The 23098-nt window shown below is 43.3% G+C and overlaps 2 protein-coding genes across 2 annotated transcripts; one reads left to right on the forward strand and one right to left on the reverse strand.

Annotated features, from left to right (window-relative positions):
• Positions 1–730: 730 nt before the first annotated feature.
• On the reverse strand, positions 731–2999 carry LOC129586047 (uncharacterized). The gene is made up of 3 exons (XM_055479034.1): positions 2174–2999; positions 972–1805; positions 731–911 (listed from the first exon to the last, which is right to left on the reverse strand). The coding sequence occupies exons 1-3, from the start codon at positions 2798–2800 to the stop codon at positions 759–761; spliced, it is 1614 nt and encodes a 537-aa protein (XP_055335009.1). The 5' UTR covers positions 2801–2999; the 3' UTR covers positions 731–758.
• A 3015-nt stretch (positions 3000–6014) lies between these two features.
• LOC129586106 (uncharacterized) lies at positions 6015–7983 on the forward strand. Its single transcript, XM_055479114.1, has 2 exons — positions 6015–6308; positions 7320–7983. Exons 1-2 carry the CDS (start codon positions 6075–6077, stop codon positions 7821–7823), a joined length of 738 nt encoding a protein of 245 aa, XP_055335089.1. The 5' UTR covers positions 6015–6074; the 3' UTR covers positions 7824–7983.
• Positions 7984–23098: the final 15115 nt, after the last annotated feature.

Genomic DNA, 23098 nt, shown 5'->3' on the forward strand with positions numbered 1-23098 from the left:
TTCTATTTTTGCAGTTCATTATTTCCTAACATTTTGGTAGAATGCCGGCATATGAACAAATCAATAATTACATCGTAAAATGCGTAAATGCTATGCGTACATGGAAAAGATTGCAGGGGAACAGAAGAATGCATCTGTATGCATCTACAATCTGCGCAGAAATTTGTATCGGTGTGGTATGTTGAAAAGAGGGAACGACAAAATTAATGAAAGTTAACAAAAGTACTCCAGTATTTTTTAAATATTTATTAAATTATTATTGGTTCGAATTTTTTTCGGATTTATTGATGCATTTATGGAATTTTTGCAAACACTTTTATAATTATAACTAATAACAGTAAAGGATTTTTGCAGCTCGACGAATCTGAACAGCACACAGGCGCAGAAATTTCGCCGCCAATACCTATAGTACATTTCGTTGTTGTTCCATTTCTGCAATTTTTTTTTCTCGGGCATTCGTCAGCAAAATCATAAAACGAGCCTATTGGAATTTAGGTTTTTATTTTTAACAATTCAAACGGCATATCTACAGTAACTCAGCGCGAGTACTTACGCAAATTAAAATGCATAGTTTTTCAGAATACGCCAAAATTTGTGTCATGCGTAATGCATAATAATAAAATTATTATTATATATGTGATAATATTGTGATTGTACTCGTATTATGTGGTACATGCACAATAATATTAATATTGTGCATACGTATGCCGGTATGCGGATTTACTGTGGCATTTTATTTTTCGTGAGAGACATTCATTTTACAAGTCGGCATCAAACAAAAAGGACAGCGACTGCAATACAAATAACGTTAGCCGATTGAAGCGAGGTACGAATTCCGGTAATTCCCGGTCGGCGATGTCGACTTCAAAGGCTCCAGGTCGAGGATCGTCGTGCTGATACTCCCATATAACCTGGAATAGCAGTAACATAAGACAAAAATGAGCAGTTATAGTTCTTACTAAAGCTCTTACAGTTTCCACAAAGTTCATTCCGGAATGCAAGACGGCCCTTTTTTTAAGAAAATAGCGCTGCACCATCAGCTGCACGTGCTGCACTTCCTCCTGGGAAAAATCGGGAATCTGCGACTCGAGGAGATCATAAAACTTCCCTTCATATTCCCGGTGATTCTGTGTCAAATCAAGTTGTCCTTTGAGCTCTAGAACCCACTTATCTAAAACATCGTTATCCACGTAATAATCATCCGGGAACAGCCGCACCGGGATTCGGTCAAAAACAACAGTGTCGCAAGACGCACTTAGTACTCTCGCGGATTTGATAAAAACGTTATGGAAACATCCGCTAAAAGAATCATTGTATAGTGTTAGATCAAACAGCACGACGCGCTTGAACAGCGGTTGTTGCAGGACTGTGGACATCGTTTCCAGTGCACCGGCTACCATGTAAAATAAATCCATTTTGTACTCTACCGTCAGTGTGAAAGACAGAATTAGCGTCTCCATTCGCGAACTCCAGCATTTATTTAAGCAGATGGCGACTTTTCGTACATAATCAGTATCTTTGGGATGCCGCGGTTCATCGATGCGAATCCAGATTGATTTCGGCCGGAAGGTCGCGCACAGTGGCAGTAAACTGTTCCACAAGCAGCATACACGACGGATGCGAATCTGCTCATAAAGATCCAGGAAAGCAAAGATACGGCTTAGAAGTTCGTTCGGGAGTGTGTTCATGACGTTATTAAGCTGTACATTGTCGGTTTTCTTGACTTTCTCGTCGGGTTGCCTCGCAATGGCTTCGGTAGAATGTTTCCTCTTTCCGAACGCCACGAGATCGTTAACAAATTCGTCCTAAGAATAAGTACAGTAACACGAAACCACATTGTGGGAGCAAAAAGTGAAATTTAGCCAGCCGGAATTCGGCTCCAAAAATTTGATAATATACAGTACCAGCAAGAGCTCTTTTAATACACAATGCGCATAAACTGGTTCGCGAAAAGAAATCCTTTTTTCGGCAATCCGATTTTTACAATAACTCTAAATTGTGAGCAGTTTGTTATAAGACGCCGACCAGATTAACAAAAATTCAATTTTACATGCAAAGCTACTCCCTGCGGTGTATTTTACATACCAATTACCATGGTGCTCCTGTTATTTTAAAACTGACTTAGTACATACGCGCGCATTTGGTTACACGCTTGACTGAGCTTGTTACTTACCGTTTTCAAAAGATCTTTCTTGATTTGTGCCATCCATGACGCTGTGGCAATGCATACCAACTCTCCATCCACAATCTCCTTAGCAGCAATCCCGTGGTCGTGATACCCGCCCACTTCGTTAAATTTTTGTAAGATCTCCCGTGAAAACGACTGTCCCCAAGCTTCCGGTATGGTATAGGAGAGTTTGACGAAATTGTCGCCGCCCTGGAAGGGGATGCGCGGATAATTCGTGCAGCGAATATGATGGCGTGGCACGACAAGGGTCTGCTGCACTCTCTGCATCTCCACACGCACCACGCCAAAAGCGCAAAGATAGACGGCCAAGAGTTCGTCCGGATACCAAATCCATGCTGCATTTTCTTCCAGCTGTAGTAATACGAAGATGCGAGCTGGTGGATCAAAATAGGATTCTCTCGGGCGGTACTCAGTGTGCAGCTGGTCGCGATCGTCACACTGGAAAACCGTGGTACAAGAAAATAGCTGATTGGTGCCTGTCCAGTTGACATCCGTTTCAACGAGGGCATTGTCGTCGCAAATATCAATTAATTTGCCATGGTACACCACTCCATTTTGCACGTTAATTTCCACCGCGAATGGCCCGAGGGGGGAATAATTCGGAAATGGCATTTTTTTCTCATTTTCTGTCGAATTCAGTGCACGACGGAGCTGTTAGCATCGCTGTGAATCGCTGATTACACGGTTTGTAATTCAGGTACGCTGTGCATTCTGCATTTTAGAATAACGTGTATTGTACACCGTGCAAGGTATTTGTATATCGTTAGCCTCGATAGAGAGGTATACTGGTGCCGCGATCAAAGCGCCGGCAAGCTGGTGTTGAAATAACGCCGTTATCAGCAAAACAGCACGTGCCCGCATTAACGTGTACATGAACACTTTGATCAGATACTCTTGTATGGTAAGTATTACGAGTAAGTAGTGCATAGTTTCGCGTAAGTAGTGCAGTTGTAAGTATTACTGTTCATAATTTTTACATCAGAACACGGAAAAGCGATCATGATAAAATGTGGTATCTTTTTGGCGGCAGAAAACATCCACAAGTTTTCTATAAAAGTAGATTTTTACTGAATACCCAGCCCCATCAGACAACGGAAATATGCGGACTAATCACGCAGAACAGTTTTGTCTTGCTGTTCTCATGAAAGAGGCCGCGTTCCCGCGCTTGACCTCGGTGCTAATCCGCTGGCGCTTATACTCCGTCACCCGTATCTCGCCTGTTTTCTAACGTGTCATCTTCCCGACTTCGGTGACCAAGTCATTTTAAAATACGAACAGATTGATATAGGTCAATAGCCGGCCAACTAAATAACGGCATACTAGCTCGGAAATCACATATCTGTGTACATAAAAATTAATATCCTTACTTTTCTGCTTGTCCTCTTTTATGAATAATTAAGCTAAGTTTTAAATATTCCATGTTTTCCGAAAACAAGATCAGATCATAAAACTAAGTTTGATATTCTTCCTCGACTGTATACATCGTTTCGAATTGCCGTTGTTATGTTACGAACCATTATTACGGTACAAGGGTACATGCAGTATTACTAATATTGTGAGCTACGCCTGTTTTGAAATCGATAATGGTATTGCAGTGGCACAGCATTGTGGGCGTGGCCCTTTTGGCATCAGCTTGCTATTTGATCAATAGACCGAACGTGCTTACCACATTGTTTTTAACAGTCCCGCTGCGGGAACGGCGATGTTGTGGATAGCAGGATGTGGAAGAACTGTGCAGTGTTAATATGTATGCATGTACTGTGCAGTTTCAGCGGCTCATGCCACAATTGAATGCCAGTCAAACCGAAGTTAATTCATTCCACTTTCCACATAAATCCTGCATCAACCAAGCATTCCAATCCAACGGATTGCGAATTGATCCATCTTCACAGGAATCTGGTCTGTTGGTGGTATCTGATGCACCAATCGTTCCGTCGTCTTCAGAATGAATAATTTATCTGATGCCATTAGCAGTCAAATTACGCAAAAGCAGACCGCGAGAAACTTACACATGTACCGCCCGCTCACCATTTGTTGGCGCGACAGCCGGAAAGAAGTGCATATTCTCTTACATTCCGTTGACTTTAGGGATGTGTCTACAAAACGTCGGATCTAAAATTATTTGACACAGTTAACAATTAAAATCTCTTGTGCATTCTTAGACGATACAGCATAACGTTTGCAGATACAAGACCTTCGTTGTATCCTGGCTTTTTGTATTTATTCCGGGAAAGCTTTGGGCAACCTCTTTGCCCAAAAGTACCAGATTGTTCGCTACGTCCGAAGCCGTTTCCCCCCAAAACATCATGGGATTTTGCTGTAAAATCAGCTGCCTGATGCCACACACCATGCGCCACGTGCCCGACCATTCCGGGTGGAAGCTTTACAAAAATTTTCTCAGCAAAAACCCCAGAGTAATGAATGCATTTAATCCACAGTTGTACACGGCACTAAGAGCCACTTTAACTGTTGTACCACTGTTGATTTTACCATTAATTGTTACTTCCACAGTTTTGCTTTCAGCTCTGCTGGTCATAATTATTATTTTCATATACGTAAATTCACGGAAATGCCCCAATGATATTCTTAACAGACAGAGCGGGCTCGGAATCCGCGGATCAGTTTGCAATAGGCGCACAGTATTACAGTATTAGAGTACAGTCCTGTACTTGCACGGATTTTAATAATTTTTAAACTTTACAAGTATGCTTCCCGATCGCCAATCATTCGAGTCCTGATTTTGTAGCACCACCTATACCCGGAATGACTACTAGATATACAAGGTTACAAGAATAATTGCAAAGTTGTTGAATAATCGAAGTTTTTGATGAATCAATCTGGATGGATTGCATTTAATGATATGATCGCTAATCAGAGATTAAAATAGTAGAAATTTAATAATATACACTCCCCCTACACCCCCAGGGGGCTGCCCCTGGATCCTCGGGGGCACTGGGTGGGGTTAGTTCAATTTCTTATTAAGCAGTTATGGATAAAGAATATTTTCGCGCGAAGCCGACGAGCTATTTTCCTGAAAGACGCATGAAATACTATTTTGCTGGAGTTTTAATTTGTGCCGAGTTCCACTTTACTGACGGCACTAAAAGATCGAGTACATCATATCTTGAACATCGTGTAATACACGTACATAAATGTGTAGGTCAATACCGATACTCGTAAAATGAACCGGTTATTGCTGTTAAAGAAGGTTGTTTTAAATTGGATTTATGCCGAAAGTAAAGAAAACCTGACCCATGTTCTAAATTTAAATGTTTTAAATTTAAAGTAGGACCATCGCGAATTATTATTGGTGAGAGGAATTTTTAGGGAATATTTAGTGCGCGACCACTGTATCCAAGTGTGACGCTTAATATGTAATACCAATTTCGCGCGGAGCGCGAAGCCAGCGCATTGTTTTCATGATCATAGTTTTGGTTGTGCCATCCATCTCGTTAAGGCATTGAAATCGATTTATAGGAAAACTACAGCAGCATTGACAACTTTCCGCATGGTTGTGTTTCTTTCTCTCGGCTGCCTATTGTTCAAACAACCACTGTACACCGATCCCTTCAGTCAACATTTAAAGTAACGCTGCAACAAAAACCTGCACACTGTTTCCGGAAATCCCGCTTTACCGCTGTCCGACTGCAGCGCTTTACCGACGTCCTGCCGCTGATTCAGCATTTTTGCATCAGCACACGATTCCAGTTGAAAATTTTTGAAAACAGCAAATATGACTGCTTATTTCTAGACATGCGCAGATTGTGTTAAGCACTCACGTTTTCTCCCAGCCTCATAACCAAAACTTTGTAAATATCCTATCAACGCATCGCTCATTCCACATTATTATCGTTCTGCCACCGGGTTCGCGGTAACATTTGTGAAGATGCCAAGGAAGGACGCCAGAGGACAGCATAACTTCAAGGCGGATTACGCAAGCCAGCAGAAACCGCTCCATCCAGATGTTCAAAGGAAACTGGCCGACCACATCGATCACATACACCAGTGGGCGGCAATGGTCAATCGGCATACCGTACCATTACTCCTCCTGTTGATCACCAGGATTCCGGCAATGACCGTCACCGCTTTGAGGAATGACACATACGCATTTCCCAATGAGGTAATGGCGGGAATTTTAGTGCTAGAGACCGCTAGCAACAAAACCTAGATCAGGTGATTTTTCTTGCGAATTAGAGGCAGTTTCGGGAAAACCTTTTCCCATTAGCAACTTTTACAAAATTTAGATTCAGTTTACACTTAGTTTTGTGCAGTCATGGCACGGTTCTCTATACCTTATACAGCCTTGAGCCTGCTGTAACCTTTCCATATAAATTTCAAGGAAAATTACCGGTGACACTGGTAAAGGACCCAACATCTTAATCTTACAAAAAAAAGATTAAGATGCTGGTGTCATCATTGGGCCAGGTCAATTGCTTTTGGGTAACCATTGCGCATCGGGTAACGGAGAAGCGCGTAAAAATCTGTCCATGACTCAGCGAAAAAATTATCGTCCAATCGTAAGTCGAGTACGCTTCCGTGGCAAGAAAGAAATTGAACAACTGAAAAACCGAAGTGGAACCGAAAGTTTTATTTTTGATGCTTTAATGTGGTAATACGTCAAAAAAGTTTATTCTGAGTTTACGAGTGTGCATCTGGGTCGCTGGATGCACTTTTGGTTCAAACAAACAAAATTTTGTTCATCTGTGCAGGAGAGTACGAGTTACTCGTAGTTTGGGTAACGGTTGCGCTTCGATTCCGAAGCGCAACGGTTACACGCACGGGTAAGCTGAAAACCCATCCCAGAATTCTGGTTTACCAATCAAATCGTTTACCTGCTTACGCGCCGTGACGTCATGTTTTTTTACCCGACTGCCGCTTACGCGTCTTAGGCGGCTTACACAGAGCAATTGACCTGGCCCATTGCTTGTTTACTAGTTGCTAGTCCCGGCTTGTGCTTCGGGACAGGTCAGAATAAGTTTCACAAAAGCCGGTAGTCCAAACTAAATTTTCGAGACGGGCTTCTGGACTGTAAAAGAGTCAATAATAATGATTGGCTAAACATATTAAAGATCGTACAAAATCGTGAAAGGCATTTTCCTTTCAGAGTAACAAGAATTATTTTGTTTCACAGCTGGAAGTCATGCGTTTTCGTAAACGAGCAATGTACCTGCTGTATACCGTTGGGATTCCCGTAATACTGTATTCTGCCGGTCCAATCGCAGCGCAGTACCGCGCCCGCCGGATTCTGCCGATGGCTGAGAAATTAATGCGGAATCCGCGGTCGTTCATCGACAATGCTACTGTACGGCAGCAGCTCACGGGTGCCTGTGCTGGACTGCTCCGCTGCCGTTTTCCGATTATTATCGTTCCCATCGTCATTTTCGTGATGGATTACGGACTGTGTGTGTATCTGGACAGAGATCCTTACGCCCAAATCATGCACAATCCGATTACCTGGTGGCAGAACTCTGGACTGCTTCTCTTCTGGGGTTGGTGGCTGATGTTGGCTTATCGCTTACAGACCGCTATTGAACTGACGCACACGTACTACGAAGTGCTGACCAACACCACGGTGGATCCCGCGATACGTGCACGTTTTCAGATGCGTATTGAAAATTTGGCGCGAAAGCCATAGTAATTTAAGAATTGCTACTTTCGATAATCAGGAAATGAAAAATGTTTATTTAGCGTTGCTGTTAAGGGAACAGTTTTATTTGAACATTATTGTTCAGTGTATGCTTAACTGGACAGCGCACGATGGATATGGTATTTTCAAGGTCATACTGGTAGTATTTTCAGGGACGATTCACCAGTGAGTCTGTGACAAAGTTATTCATTACTGTCTGGTTATGCTCCGCCATCATTTTACGGCGCACGAAATTTAAAACTTTAAATTTAAAACTAAAATTTTCCTGTTGAACTATCGTCTCACCAGTCCTGGTACACTTTGACCACGAGAGCAGCAATTAGAAGAGGAGGACACAAGTTGCAAATTACAGAACTTTCGGGCCAGGCCACTACTTGAACATGTCATTCGTAGCACTTGTTATATCGAGCGGCGTCTGTGACCTCTTTCGTACCAGAATGGAGACTTTCATCCGGCGGTTAGTTATCTATTTAAACGTATTTTCAGGGGTATGGTTTAATTTCAGGGGTATGGTTTATTTCAGGGGTACGCAGTTTTAGCAGTAATATAACAATGATCGAATAGATATCGGTGACCAAAGCAAGAAACCCACGGTCACAAGCTGTGAGTATAAATTGTGACTGTGCGCTTATCTTTTTTCAATCACGTGGCGGTGGCCGACGTATACCACCAGTCACGCGCGAAGCCGGCATTTGTGCATGTATTTTCAAATACCACCCACCGTCGCCAAAGACACCTTTGCAATAACCCTGCGAACCATCGCGCACGGGATATGGAGCTCCTGCCGCGTTTGTAGATTCTTCCGTTAACCAGCTCGGGAATAAAACTTGACAGCTACAGCGCGTACACGGTTTTAGTTTGTTTTAAAAACGTGCTTGCAGGGTGGCAATATTTAAGAAATATAGCAGTACGCTCGGGTAGCGGTGACCAAAGGAAAGACAACAGCGCTTTCATCACTGTGGGTACTTTGACGTATACACGTTAATGCCCCCTCGAGCTCAAGCTCTTCATATCAAGTGGCGGACACCACGACTACAAAGTGCTGTGAATATATGCGTGCATTTGTTGGTAGAGACCGACGTACGAACACCAAATTTTCGATAGACGCTGAGCATAGGGACCTTCGCTATATAGCAAAGGTCCTCTATGTCGACCGACCGACTGAAGCGTATACGTTTCGGTCGATTACATAGGAATGTTCTGGCCGTGAGCCATTAATTTTCCATGAAAATTTTGTAACTGTGAAACTAAGCACAAGATGATAAGGGCTTTACTTAACAAAGATCTTGAATCTGTACACTGTATTATCTGTTCCCACTCCCAGTTATTAAATAATTGCTTAGTATTTATTCACGCTTCTGTCTGCTTGAACAAACGAATGTGCGATAGCCGAATTCACAATTGCACCGATGACGCTAATGATACGATGTTTCCTCAGTTACGGCACATTGATTTCTTCCGTTTCATTGTGGGATGGCGATGGATTGCATGGTGCTGTTTGTTGTAAGCACAGCTGTACAAGTGTAGTTCAGTATCATGTTTCCCCGGTAATTTCCCCCCGCATGTTACCAACTGGGAGCCAATCGATCATACCTGTCAAATGTAACTGCTTTTCTGAAAGCGTAACTGCTTCCAAGCAAATTATACTGCTTAAGCTTCCAAACGTTAGCGCTTGCGGGTTAAACCAACATCCAGTTGAACTACCCATTAAAAAATAACCAGCACTATTAAATCAAGGCGCTGGTGCCATTTACTAGTGTCACGAGCAGCTTCATTTTGAATTTATTTGTTGTAAAATAAATTAAATATAGGTTGTAAAATGATTGTATTGATAACCGTTACTGCACCGCAACATGAAGGCATGCAGCATCACCGCGACTATGGGTCGGATACGTGGCCACCGGCATCTTCGGCTTCACGTGGCAACATCACTAGAACACAATGGAAAAACACAATGGAAAACATAAGGAGCTATACCCGAGCTATACCAGAAACTGCGCATTGCCAGCATATGACCGTTGGAAGCAGTATGGTTGTACAAGATCTCCAACCGCAAAGCATACCATCCAGTGGCATCCACCACCGTATTTGCTGGTAATGATTAACTTCACAGACGCTGGAACGGCTACATCACGGAATAACCTCCGGAAGCTGAAAAGAAGATTGAAGTAACAAAATAACGATTCCAATAACTGATTAGTAAAAAAAGGGAAATCGAAAAAGTATTTAACGAAAAGTGTTTAACGAAATTCTTTTCTCTGAGTCTCTAATTGTCAAATAAATCAACGGATCCACACTTGCATATTTATAACCACACTGACGGTCTGAGCTAACCTGCATTATGTGCCCACTGGCATCCCTTTTAGCAATGTTAGGCATCTTTCGAATGCTTGCAGAACCCCGTACTACAGAACAATATTATTGAAGAACGGAGCGATGTGATGTGCAATAAACTGGATATTTACAAGGCTGTTGGTACGCTTTTTTCGTTTTTTTTTTGGCTTTTTTAACGGGATTACCGTACGGAAGCAGAACTGCGCGACATCCTTCGATATTACTACACAGCCAAACAGCAGTAAAAGCGGGATTTCCAGAAAACCGAGCGTAATGCAGTTTACCGTTTGTTGCAGCGCTACTTTAGGTGCTTTACTGAAAGGATCGCTACACAGCGGTTGTTTAAATAATATGCAGCCGAGCTAATAAACGCCGGGCTAAGCCAAATGCTGTCAGTTTTGCTGTCATTCTTTACTCAACTGCCGATCGACTCAGTACATTAACGAGGGGGGCGCCACAGCCGGAACTGATCAGACGTCGTGCAAACAAAAGTTAAATTTCCGACAACCTTACTTTTATAAACAGAGCAAAATATCAGCTATTTAAATCAAATTTTGGATTATTAAACTGGGAAAAATAACAACGCCCTGTGTGACAGTTTAACTGCCGTGCGCACTTGTGTTCTAATGATAATTTGTAAAACAGATTATTTGCGTCGTCCTCCTTCGGTGAAAAATGTCCATTACGTTGGTAAAAACCTACATGCTCAGTGTTGGACTCACGCCGCTTTTTTCATTTAGAAAAGCGTTGTTCTTATATCCAGTTTTTGTTGTTTTAATCCTGTCGCTTTTCGCACTAGCGAACATAGTCGATTTAGTGAAAAACTTTAGTGATCCGTCATATTTCGACTTCGTTGTTCTTTTGTTTAGGATGGCTCTATTTATTAAACCAAGTTTACTTATCATTTTGACGCTGATCTGCAGACGCGGTTACGAGAACCTAACCAGGTATCTTCCAATTGGCACTGAATTCCAGGCCAAGCCGCGATCAAGTCTCTTCATCAGCACTTCGGCATGCTACGCTGGTATATGCTTAACGACACTGTGCACGTTTTTGGAAGGAATGGTGAATGCGCTCCAACTTCCCGGCCCTATCAACATCGATGACTTAGCAGATTTTCTCATTATTCCATCAATGCCTTTCACGATCCCCTTTCCCTTTTGGGTTGCTGGAACGTGCGTGTATTGGTGGTTTCAGTACAGCACCGCCTTTTTCAAGGCCGTTTTCTTTGTCGGCATTATTTTCCATTTAGTCAGTTCCATGAAAATTCTTAACGGCAGATTCGCTGAAAATGCGGATAAAGTTCACCCCGGCACTGCAGCCGGCGATATATATAACCCTTATCCAAAGTACCGGGAGATTATGCGAATTTGCGCAATTTTAAGCAATAGTCTCGAAATCAACTTATTTGTCGATCATGCTTATGCCGTGGGAAGTGGGGCGTTTATTGGTTTAAGAGTCTTTGGCACCGGCGAAATTAACTTCTCGGAGATCGTCTTCCCCGGCACTATTATTTGTATCTGCATGGTAGAGTTTGGCGCCGTTACACTGCTGAGGAGACAGGTAATTATAGAAATTTACAGAGACCATTCCCCTCTGTTCGAAAATTTTGCTCAGACGGCAAAACAAAAACTGGGGTGAATGTGATCTAAAAGCAGCCTGACTGAGGACGAGAGCTATTAAGCCTTTATTTTGTAAACGCTTTATCAGCTCAATAAATTTAAAAGTTCCTACGCAAAGTCGGTATAGCAAGTGCGCCCAGACCGTTGCCCTGACGAGGTACATGAATGCTACTTAGCCAATATCGAGCCACAATACCAGTAGTATCACGTGGTCTAATGTGCGAGAAGAATCGTCAAGCATTTATACACTGCAAAGTGCACGTTCTCTGTCAGGATGCATTTAAACCACACCCTGCTTTGATGTCTAAATTTCCGAAAAGACTGCATATCAAAGTATACGAAGCGACATTTAGTAGAAACAGTGATCTACATAACTACAGTCAATTTCCTAATTTTTGGTTTAGAGGTGAAAAGATGGTGTGCGGATGTAGCCGGCAGAAAGGTTTACGGGTTAATGGTTTACGGTCAAAGGCACCGCGTAAACCTTTCCGCCGAAATCCGGCAGAAAGGTTTACGCTCCGTAAACCTTCCTGCCGAACTGCATTAACCTTTCTGCCGGATCCGTAAACCTTTCTGCCGGCGGCTTCCATTGATCAGACAATGCCCACACAATGGCCCACAGGCTTATTGTGCTGCAAGCACAGATTACAGTCGACACTAGACAGCTCTTGGTCTTTGACGTTTTTTCCTATTCCGGGCACGTTCACAATAAGTGTTCGCACAATGGACTTCAAATCTACTCGAGTAAGATATTTTCTGAACTGTTCCACACAGGTTTTTATCGAATGAACGAATTTCTGTACCTTTGGTAAAATTTGCGAGTCCGTTATAATAAACTTAGGTATAACTGAAGGTTTATTAGTGCAATTCATTGAACTTAAACGGCAGTTGCTCCATAGCAGGAGAATGACAAAAACTTTTTTCAAAGAATGGATTACGTGATAATTCTTGTTTTCATGCAAATTCGTGCACGTTATAAATAAAAACTATAAGGTTTGGGGTGATATAACGGGGAGCATGCCGTGGCTTGAAGTCCAACACGCGAATTCTGATAGTGAAGGTGTCCGGAATGCGAATAAACCTCAAGAATAAGAACTATTTACTGTAGCCTGCAGCACAATGAGAATGTAGGACATCGCATGGGCATTGTCTGATCAATGGATGCCGCCGGCAGAAAGGTTAACAGATCCGGCAGAAAGGTTTAAGCTTCAAAGGTGCCACCGGCAGAAAGGTTTACGCAGTCCGGCAGGATGGTTTACGCATCGTAAACCATTGGGTTTTTAAAGCAAAGTCTTAAACTCATGATCAGTGTCAGCACAATGCTTTAGACCGTGACGACCGGCATGACATAAATTTCTGGAATTTGTCTAGAGAGAGTATTCCGCTTACTGTACTGAGTGTACTCTGTAAATTCTGTTAAATATTTCTGAACGTACTCAAGCTTTCCCGCTTGAGCTTGTGAATCAACCAGCTCACAACGGCCTATAGTGGCAATTCCCAGCAGACGCCAAACTTGAATCTTCATTGTACGCCTCAGGCCGAGTCGTATGTGCTGCCGGCAAAAGGTTTACGAATCTCGCAGGAAGGTTTAAGCTTCAAAGGTACCGCCGGCAGAAAGGTTTACGGATCCGGCAGAAAGATTAATGCAGTTCGGCAGAAAGGTTTACGGAGCGTAAACCTTTCTGCCGGATTTCAGCAAAAAGGTTTACGCGGCGCCTTTGATCGTAAACCATTAACCCGTAAACCTTTCTGCCGGCTACATGCGGATGATAAACTTATACACAGCCTTCCAGAAAATAAGAACGCTTCGGCTCTGTGCGTTCACATACATACATGCATTCTGACTAAAAATTATAGTGCCGCGGTAGTAGAGCCAGCACAATGCGCATACAACCACATTCACCGCAATAGTTTGAGCCAGAAAAAGGAAGTGGACTGTGTATTTTCTCGAGAGCAAATTACAACGCTGCCGCAGCATGCTTATTTACGGCTAGTGTTGGGCCGGAACGGCCCGGGCCGTGGCCCGCCATAGACGTTAAATATGGAAAAAGACGTAGAAAAACGAAAAATTTCATTAGGATTAACTGAAACTCAGTATTTTTCAAGGAGTTTTGCTTAATTTTTGCAGCATTAATCGCTTTCTAAGCGAATATCCGCCTGTTTTTCTTTTGACGTACTCTCTGTAACCGTTTGCTTAATGACATCCGGGAATGAAATATTATTGTGCTGCAAGACGGCCCCGGCCGCGGCCCGGGGACATGTCGGGCCGCAGTCCGGGACGGCCGCCGTCATATATATATATGCCCCCTTTGCTTCGGCCGGGCTGCGCCGGGCCGGGCCGACCCAACACTATTTACGGCTGGCTGCCAAGTATTAACGAGTAAGTTAAACCATAGTGAAAAGAAAATATATATACTGCTTTTCAGTGATCTTACTTTTCATAGCAGCCGAATAACTTGAATCCTTATGTAAACAATCACCACGACCAAATCTAGTTTTATGAGGGTGGCAAAAATTAATACGCACATTCAACCTGTAAGATATGCGCATACCGCTGGCGCTAGTGAGTGCCCTCAGTCCACTTAACCATTGATGGGTTGCTTATTACACATACACATTTTCTCATTTTTCTGCGATCAGAAGTAAGAGCGCTGTTCTATGGACTGACAGAGAATTCAGTCTACTACTTGCCACCCGGCTCAACTAGACTGGGTAAAGGTCTGCTAATGAGATTTTTGTACCTTAAGTTGGATTAAGGAACAGAGAGAACGTGTACAGGAGTCGACTGGGTCTGGTTAAACTAACAGCTAAACTAAACCTTTGGAAGAATAAGATCTCCAGCTGATAAGAGTCGTAAGATCTGCTTTTAAATGGGCTAAAGCGCTGGGAAAGGAAAACCTGCCCGCCATCAGTTTTGCCGACCCCGTCCTCATGTGATTATTATGCCGACCGAAGTATTAGGCTTTTCAGCATACTCCGAATCGCCATGGTAACTGTATGTCCACCATTTTGCTTTCGCCGCCTTTTTTACTTTCCCACACTCTGACGATTATGGAATACATACTTTGCATTGTTCGAACAGATTACAAACCTGAACCTTCTAGCTTGGAAATGGTCATCATCGCAAAACGACTCACTGCGCACTCTTTGTGAAGAACTGACACAGCAGGTCACAAGTGACAGTTGCAGTATACGGGCGGGTGGAATCACAATTTCCTGGTCAACCTTCCTTGGAGTACGTAAGCGATAAACAGTGTTGTACCAACGATATTAATTTTTAGTGGTTAATTTAATCGCACTGATTATGCAAAATAGGGAGTCGTTTCGGTCGCCGCCTTTCTGATCGTGGTCATTCAAGACATCGACAATAAACTGGATATTGCTGGCATCAAATCAGCGATAGCGAATATGACCAATTTACTGCTTTTCCGCTAACACTGCAGACTGACTAATCCCGACGGTACTTGAATTACATGTTTGTCATATTATTATAAATACGAGGACACACTAAGTATACGTGATAGACCAAAAAACCAGCGAGAATAAATGATAACCAATCACGTGTTGTGCAGCACACCCAGCCACCAAGGGTTGGCGGTCCAAGTATTGCGTAGTAAACAGCTCGTCTTCATAGACACGTATGCTGATTTCCAGCTCTCATTCCTCGTGTACTATGGAACGAAACAATTTGACCAATATAGCAACAGATGCAGAAAAAATCTACAAGATTTTTGATACCCAACAAGCTGCAGTTTATAGCGATTAAGACAATAGATAGCCTTTTTGAGTTTCTCGTAGACATAGCATAGGATTCTGTGTGGGGAACCCTTGACCGTGGATTCTATGCTAAGTCTACGAGAAAATGAAAATAGCTGTAATCTTTTTGAATCAGCGTATATTCTCACTTATTTGGTATCAAAAATCGTGTTATTTTTTTCTGCGTTTTCTGGTATATTGGTTGAATAGTCACATTCCAGAGTACACGAGAAATCAGCGTTGAAAGTTTGCATAATTTGCAGTCGGTCATTGTTTGCAGTGCTTACAAGCAACTGCAAACCTGGGTGGTTGCCCGCGTTGCACGAGCCGGGTATGGTTATCACTTATTCTCGCTTAATTTTTTGTCTATCACGTATACTTAGTGTGTCCTCGTATACATAATTACGGCAAGTTCGTTAGCACCGTAAATATAATAACGGATGCTGCTAATGTTTTCCACTTCGACCTGCTTAGGATTTTTTCCTTCGCATTTCTGTTGCTTCCATTCCACTGGAGTAGCGCAACGTGCGGTATTATTGCAAGCGACCCTAAGGCATAGATTTTTACGGGTCATGCTTTTCTGCCAATTAATTCGTTAATTGAGGTTAATGCTACGTCGGCGGTGCCTGCTATAGCCTTCGCCGCCGGCCCACCATTCAGACCGGACACTATTCGGACGCTTTGACGGCTCAACGGCGGCCGCGTGCTTCGTTGTAGGGTTTTGCCCACGCTCGTTTCGAGCTGTCCTTGTGACACTGTTCGCTTGCTCGCCTCACGAGTTCTCATTTCACGTTAGCTCAGTTCTTGTTCAGAACGTCGCTGATTTTGTTCTCCCGCCAGCCACGCACCTGTTGTTTTTCTGTCTGTTTATTTTGCTTGTACACAACCAAAATAAAGGGGTTGCCTGTGCGGCTGGAGCGATCAGAGATGGCCAACGCACTCGCGTTCACGCACCTTGCTCGCGCTTCCGGTCAGCAGCTTCTCCAGTGTCCCCCCACGCGCTGCTATGGTTGCACAGGAGGCGAAGAGCATCAAATAGGGTTTACCAGTTTCTGAAAAACCTGTAGGTAGAATCTAGTTTATATAAGCTACAATGCAGTCGTTTTACTCAATTAAATTACAGATGGAAAGCTGAAATTAATCAATTTATTATTTTGTAGATGTGCTTAATCGATGATGCAGCCTAATGTTACTCGTATTTACGGACACAACAGTATCTGTTGATCGTCTCCGCTATCACCACTGGCACTGGGTATAACGGTATACAGAACCGGGTCATCCACTTTGCAGTGTGAACTTTAGTGCTGCAGCGGCTGCCGCTTTATTCTGCAACATTTAATTCCAAGAGCCGTTAACGTTTTGTTAACATTGTAATAACTACCTACAGTGCATCGGCTTTTCCAAACTGTTTAAATCGTCCACTGTCCTAACCTTCAAAGATTGTACTTTCTGAAGTAGCTATTATCAATCAGCACAGCTTGTTCTTCAGCATTTTAGTTAATTAACCATACCGCTTTGCACAAAAGGTGTAAAATTTGAACGATGGGCTATGATCATATCCTAATATGCATTTTTTATTTCTTATCTGTTTATTTTTCCATGATTTCACAGGTTTCGGAATGAAGATATATAAAGTTGCATACGCTTAAGGGAAATGGCCCGGTACATGTTGCCAAATTTGGGTACACACATGAAAACCTCCACTTTCGCGCGCTCCCAAACACTTTTTTGCATCATTTTGTTGCATTCTCTAGCCAAATAATTTTTTAATCAAGCGAGCGAGCGAAGCGTTTTTAATTTAAAATGTGTGACGTGACGAACCGGAGAGCCGGGTTCGGGGTCCAGGGCGAAGCCCCCCCTGAAACAATTGAGAAGGTAGTTTAAAATTGAAAACCTAACCGGGTCATTTTTGACGAACCCGCCGTAGTAATGTACGGTGGGTCCGGAAATTTAGACCCGGTCCGGATTTTTTTAGCGCCCCGGTTGGAGCGATTTTGAAAAACCGTGACGTAAATTTCAACCGGGTCATTTTTGACGAACACGCGGTAGTAATGTTCGGTGGGTCCGGAAATTTGGACCCGGTCCGGATTTTTTCTAGCGCCCCGGTTGGAGCGATTTTGAAAACCGTGACGTAAATTTCAACCGGGTCATTTTTGACGAACCCGCCGTAGTAATGTACGGTGGGTCCGGAAATTTAGACCCGGTCCGGATTTTTTTAGCGCCCCGGTTGGAGCGATTTTGAAAAACCGTGACGTAAATTTCAACCGGGTCATTTTTGACGAACACGCGGTAGTAATGTACGGTGGGTCCGGAAATTTGGACCCGGTCCGGATTTTTTTAGCGCCCCGGTTGGAGCGATTTTGAAAAACCGTGACGTAAATTGCAACCGGGTCATTTTTGACGAACCCGCCGTAGTAATGTACGGTGGGTCCGGAAATTTGGACCCGGTCCGGATTTTTTAGCGCCCCGGTTGGAGCGATTTTGAAGAATCGTGACGTAAATTTCAACCGGGTCATTTTTGACGAACCCGCCGTAGTAATGTACGGTGGGTCCGGAAATTTGGACCCGGTCCGGATTTTTTAGCGCCCGGGTTGGAGCGATTTTGAAAAACCGTGACGTAAATTTCAACCGGGTCATTTTTGACGAACCCGCCGTAGTAATGTACGGTGGGTCCGGAAATTTGGACCCGGTCCGGATTTTTTAGCGCCCCGGTTGGTGCGATTTTGAAGAACCGTGACGTAAATTTCAACCGGGTCATTTTTGACGAACCCGCGGTAGTAATGTACGGTGGGTCCGGAAATTTGGACCCGGTCCGGATTTTTTTAGCGCCCCGGTTGGAGCGATTTTGAAGAACCGTGACGTAAATTATAACCCGGTCATTAATGACGAACCCGCCGTAGTAATCAAGCGAGCGAGCGAGCATTTTAATTGCGGTGCGACATGCGGAAAGCTGGGTCCCAGGGTCCCGGGTTAGGGCAGAGCCCCAATAAGCAGTGTGGGCGCAGCCCTCTCAAGCAATGGAGAAGGTGGTCGAAAAATCGAAAACTAACCGGGTTATTTTGACGCACCTGGTGCAGTAAATGCATAGGAGATCGTAAATTTGGACCCGTTACACTCATACAGACCGGCCCGGGTGGATCGTTTTTGAGGAACCGACATGCGGGAAGCACCGGGGCATTTGTCACGAAACCGCCATACATATAGTATAGTGGGTCCGTTTTTAGAACCCGGTCGGGAATTTTGCCCGCCCGGTTGGTGCGTTTTCGGGAACCGATATGCGGGAACCATTCATAAACCCGCCATACAGATAGTATGGTGGGTCCGTTTTAGAACCCGGTCCGAAATTTTGCCCGCCCGGTTGGTGCGTTTTGGGGAACCGATATGCGGGGAACCACCGGGGCATTTTCACGAACCCGCCATACAGATAGTATGGTGGGTCCGTTTAGAACCCGGTCAGGAATTTTGCCCGCCCCTGTTGGTGCGGTTTGGGGAATTGACATGCGGGGAACCACCGGGCATTTTCACGAACCCGCCATACATATAGTATGGTGGGTCCGTTTTTTAGAACCCGGTTCGGGAAGTTTGCCCGCTCCGGTTGGTGCGTTTTTGGGGTACCGACATGCGGGGAACCACCGGGGCATTTTTGTCGAACCTTCCGTACATATGAATAGGGCATCAGATATTTAGGACCCTGTCCGGAAATTTTATCCGGCCCTCTCGGTACATTTTCAGTACAAGAGTTAGCGTAACGGATTTATATTATCATTACCTAAACACTGTAGCTAATATCGTAACCGTGAAAAGTTATTTATCGCTGTTACCGTAGCGGTTCAGTCACTACCGCTACCGTATCCGCAGTACATTTGCAGTTGCCGCGGATTACCGTGCATTGTAACGGGCAACCACTATTCGCAACGGAGTACCATTACAAAATTGTTGTAACGATTTTTTTGCTAGCGTAACAGATAACCGTTTCGACAGTTACCCTGATACGCTATACTGTTACCTGTTACCGTTACCGTAACGGTATACCGTACGTATTACCGTAACTGTTACAGTTAGCGTAAGGAGATACAGCGATAAAATGCTGATGCTTTAAGAATTGACCGTTTTTATAGAAAGGGCTCAAGGCGACGCCAAACATGAATAAGCGCAGCAAAGCACCTGGCGCAGTAAGTACAGCGGAACCACTTCGTTTTCCTTTTTAGAAATACATTTGTTTTCTTTTCGCTGGCATTAGAAAATTTTGTTTCTAAAAACTAATACGAAACCCAAAAGTTAACTGAATGTACAACCACGGTATTCATTAAAGGGAATTTTGCGGCTTGCGCCCTGCCGAAGCCTGCATGTTGTGTGTGTAGTTGTAGAGGTACGGCTAAGAAACGCATTCGTGCGATGGAAACCTTTGTAACATGATTCACAACATTATAAGGCCTTCAGCAAATGTTGAAATACTCGAAGGTCCTCAACCAATATATAACTTTGTAGACCAGTGGAGTTGAGTTCGGTCATTCAAGCCAAACGTCACCATAAGATCATAACGAGTAACATTACCTTGAAACGATGACGTAGCAAACCATGCTAATCGAAGTCAGGAACCGTTACTACCGCCACTATCGTTAGCAATTTTACCTACATTAGCGCTGACTTTACAAGACCAATTGAACTGCCTTCATTTTGTAATGACTCAGTGGTGAAAGCTGGTAACGCGTTACCAGCTTTCACCACTCTAATTAAGCGTTACCAATAACAAATGTTACGCTACCATAACTATAACATGTTATCGTAACTATCTCAGTTTCTTTTACCGTAAGGGCTACCGTAACAACTATTGTTAGCGGATTGCCGTCACCCTTGCTGTTGAAACTGAAAGCGTAGCCAATGGCCGAGCAGCGGCCTAAGCATGCCGCAGCGTAGAGAGCGGAGCAACAAGTGAAACCAAACGGCTCGATTCTTCTTTCTTCCAAAAACATTTTTTAAGGTGTATTTCAGACGTTTCATTATCGCGATGATACAGAAGCGAATAGACGTTTCTACGGAAATCGAAGGCGGAGCCGAAGGCGACATAAGCTGCGGCGTGAGCAAGCGCAGCGCAGCGAGCGGAGCAGCAAGTAAAACAAGTCTTTGTTCCAAAAGATTTTTTACGGTGTAGTTCAAACGTTTCATTATAGCGATGGGACAGAGGCGAATAACCGTTTCTACGGAAATCGAAGGCGGAGCCGAAGGCGACGCAGAGCTGCGGCGTGAGCAAGCGCAGCGCAGCGAGCGGAGCAGCAAGTAAAAACAAAGGATTATTATTTATAAAAATAAAGGCTTCGGAAACGGTTTTGTCTACGGTTCAGTTTAGATGTTCAGTTTAGATGTTTAGACAGTAGCGAGTAACTGTTTCTAAAGAAATCGGAAACGGGGCCGAAGCGACGCCTAGCGGCAAAAGTAAGCGCGAGAGAGACTAGGCGCTGCGAGCAAAGCAGTAAGTAGAACGTAACGACTTTTTTCTTTTTCTTTTCGCTTTCTTTCAGCCTTTGTTTTAAAAAAACAGGATTTTAAAGATAACTCTATCAAAGTTCAAATTTGAATTCTTGCAAATAAAATGGGAATTTTTTGAGTGATTGATCAAAGTTTCTCATTTTGTGCTACACCATTAATCTTCAACTTCTAACATGAGCTCATTTATAGAATTGCATATTAGTTTATTTTGAAAATTAATAAGATAAACCTAATTGATAAACATTTTTGTTTCTTTACTGAGAAAAATAATAAAGATCCATGTCAAGGGTTTTATTATTATAGAAAGCGTCGCATTTAATAGTCATTTTCACGGAAAAAGAAAAATTGGTAAAACTCCCATTCCTGGAATTATTGCCACCAAGCACTGAATGAAGTACTGAAACGATAAATCGTTTCCGCAGCAAATTAGTGGAAAATTATTGGACACAGAAATTTGAAATCTCCGCCGGTGCGTTTCAGAACCAGTGCGGTTCCATCGGCATTCGCGTCTTCTTTTGTAAATCGTTGTGCAAATGCATCCGCAGCAAAAAAATCGCTCTAAATTGCAGGTGCTTTTCAAAAATCTCTCCAGTAAGTAATTCATCGTTTTTGCCTTTGCAAGCGGTGGTTTTCGAATTTCAATCGTGAAAACGATTTATCTGAACTGACGATGGCCGGGGCTGGGGTTCTTAAACGGGCTCGAAAACTTCCCAAGCAGTATAAACGGACAAGCTGAGCGTAGCTACTGAATTGGCTCTGGAGGTGACCGGCATAAGTCTTATCGGTTTTGGGAATGAAATATCGATACTGGGAATAAGAAACTGAAGAAATAAGACCAGTATCCCAATGTAAAGAATTTGGTGCGGCGGAGAACAAGCGGAATAGGCGGCCATGTGCGGTAAAGCATTAGCAGTGCCCGCGCTGTAGTTGCTGAAGGAATCGTTTTAAAATTAATATACCGTGTCAGCATGATCCCGTAAAACCTCATTAAAATGATGGTATCGCGTCGGCATCGCAGCGGTGGCAAAAACAGACTGATATCTGAGCAGATCTGTTGATAACTCGGCATATGCAAAAGATACAAAAAGCTAGGTAGACTCTCAACTACTTGGTTAGGTTGTTGTCTCACCCTGCCAAGTCTTTTACAACAAAAAAATTTACACGCTCGCTCGCTTGCACTAAGGGCGGTTACGACCTTCTATACTAGTAATAAATAATGGGAAGTTTACTGTCCTTGCACGGAGCGGTTGCTCCCTATAAGCTTCAGACAGCGAGACATCAAAAATACAAAAATCTAAGACAACATCATCAAGTGATAACATTACAACATGGTTACGACATTAAGCACTAGCATGAACTTGTGTGCCTTATACTTGTGTGCCTTTTTCTGCAAAATTGGAAAGAAATCGGTTCATAATGAGACTTTTGATACACCGTCTTGCATTCAAATTTTTCGGAATTTTATTTTGCCCAGAACTTCCCAACCGGATGTTGCGCGCACAAACGGTGTTCACACCTACTTATGCATCTGCTTGCTGCATACTTTTATTTATATTGTTTAACTCTGTGTCTAGAAACATCGATCGCGAAGACCACCAGAAACATCTACATACGAGTTTTGTTCATAAACGTTTACTGCAGTAGCTTGTAATAGAGCGTATGTACTCTTTCCTCATCGACACGGAGGCACATAAATTTAATACTTTGTTCAGTGTAAGCAAAGCCTACGAGTAAGACACAAAAGCTTACAAGTTAGATGTGAAAAATACTGATTACATGTTGGATTTGAATATCGGAGACGGCTTGCGTTTAAGACCACCCGCGCGGGTCACTGACTTTGCATTCTTTATCGTACCGGTTGCGCTTAAAATTGGTTGTTCTAAATTTAAACGATTTGTTTATGCGTCGGTTGTTCTCCCAACTCGAGCAGTCATAATCATAAATCGGTCATAAAATTCGACTCAATAATACTGTATTTATACAGACCATCGGCGGGCTTTCGTAAAGAATAGAGCGAAAATTAGAAACTCTAGGCCAGGCTTGTCAGTCAAGCCATCAACAGCT

This window comes from Paramacrobiotus metropolitanus, unplaced genomic scaffold (genome assembly GCF_019649055.1).
Source record: "Paramacrobiotus metropolitanus isolate TYO unplaced genomic scaffold, Prichtersi_v1.0 Parri_scaffold0000019, whole genome shotgun sequence".
Taxonomy (NCBI): Eukaryota; Metazoa; Tardigrada; class Eutardigrada; order Parachela; family Macrobiotidae; genus Paramacrobiotus; species Paramacrobiotus metropolitanus.

Excerpts from the sequence above, each read along its gene's own strand:
- LOC129586047 (XM_055479034.1), bottom strand. The coding sequence starts at position 2,800 with ATGCCATTTCCGAATTATTCCCCCCTCGGGCCATTCGCGGTGGAAATT. Across the intron at positions 1,806-2,173 it reads AGAAAGATCTTTTGAAAACG|GACGAATTTGTTAACGATCT; the intron begins GTAAGTAACAAG and ends ACTTATTCTTAG. Across the intron at positions 912-971 it reads GAATGAACTTTGTGGAAACT|GTTATATGGGAGTATCAGCA; the intron begins GTAAGAGCTTTA and ends CTGCTATTCCAG.
- LOC129586106 (XM_055479114.1), top strand. The coding sequence starts at position 6,075 with ATGCCAAGGAAGGACGCCAGAGGACAGCATAACTTCAAGGCGGATTAC. Across the intron at positions 6,309-7,319 it reads CATACGCATTTCCCAATGAG|CTGGAAGTCATGCGTTTTCG; the intron begins GTAATGGCGGGA and ends TTTGTTTCACAG.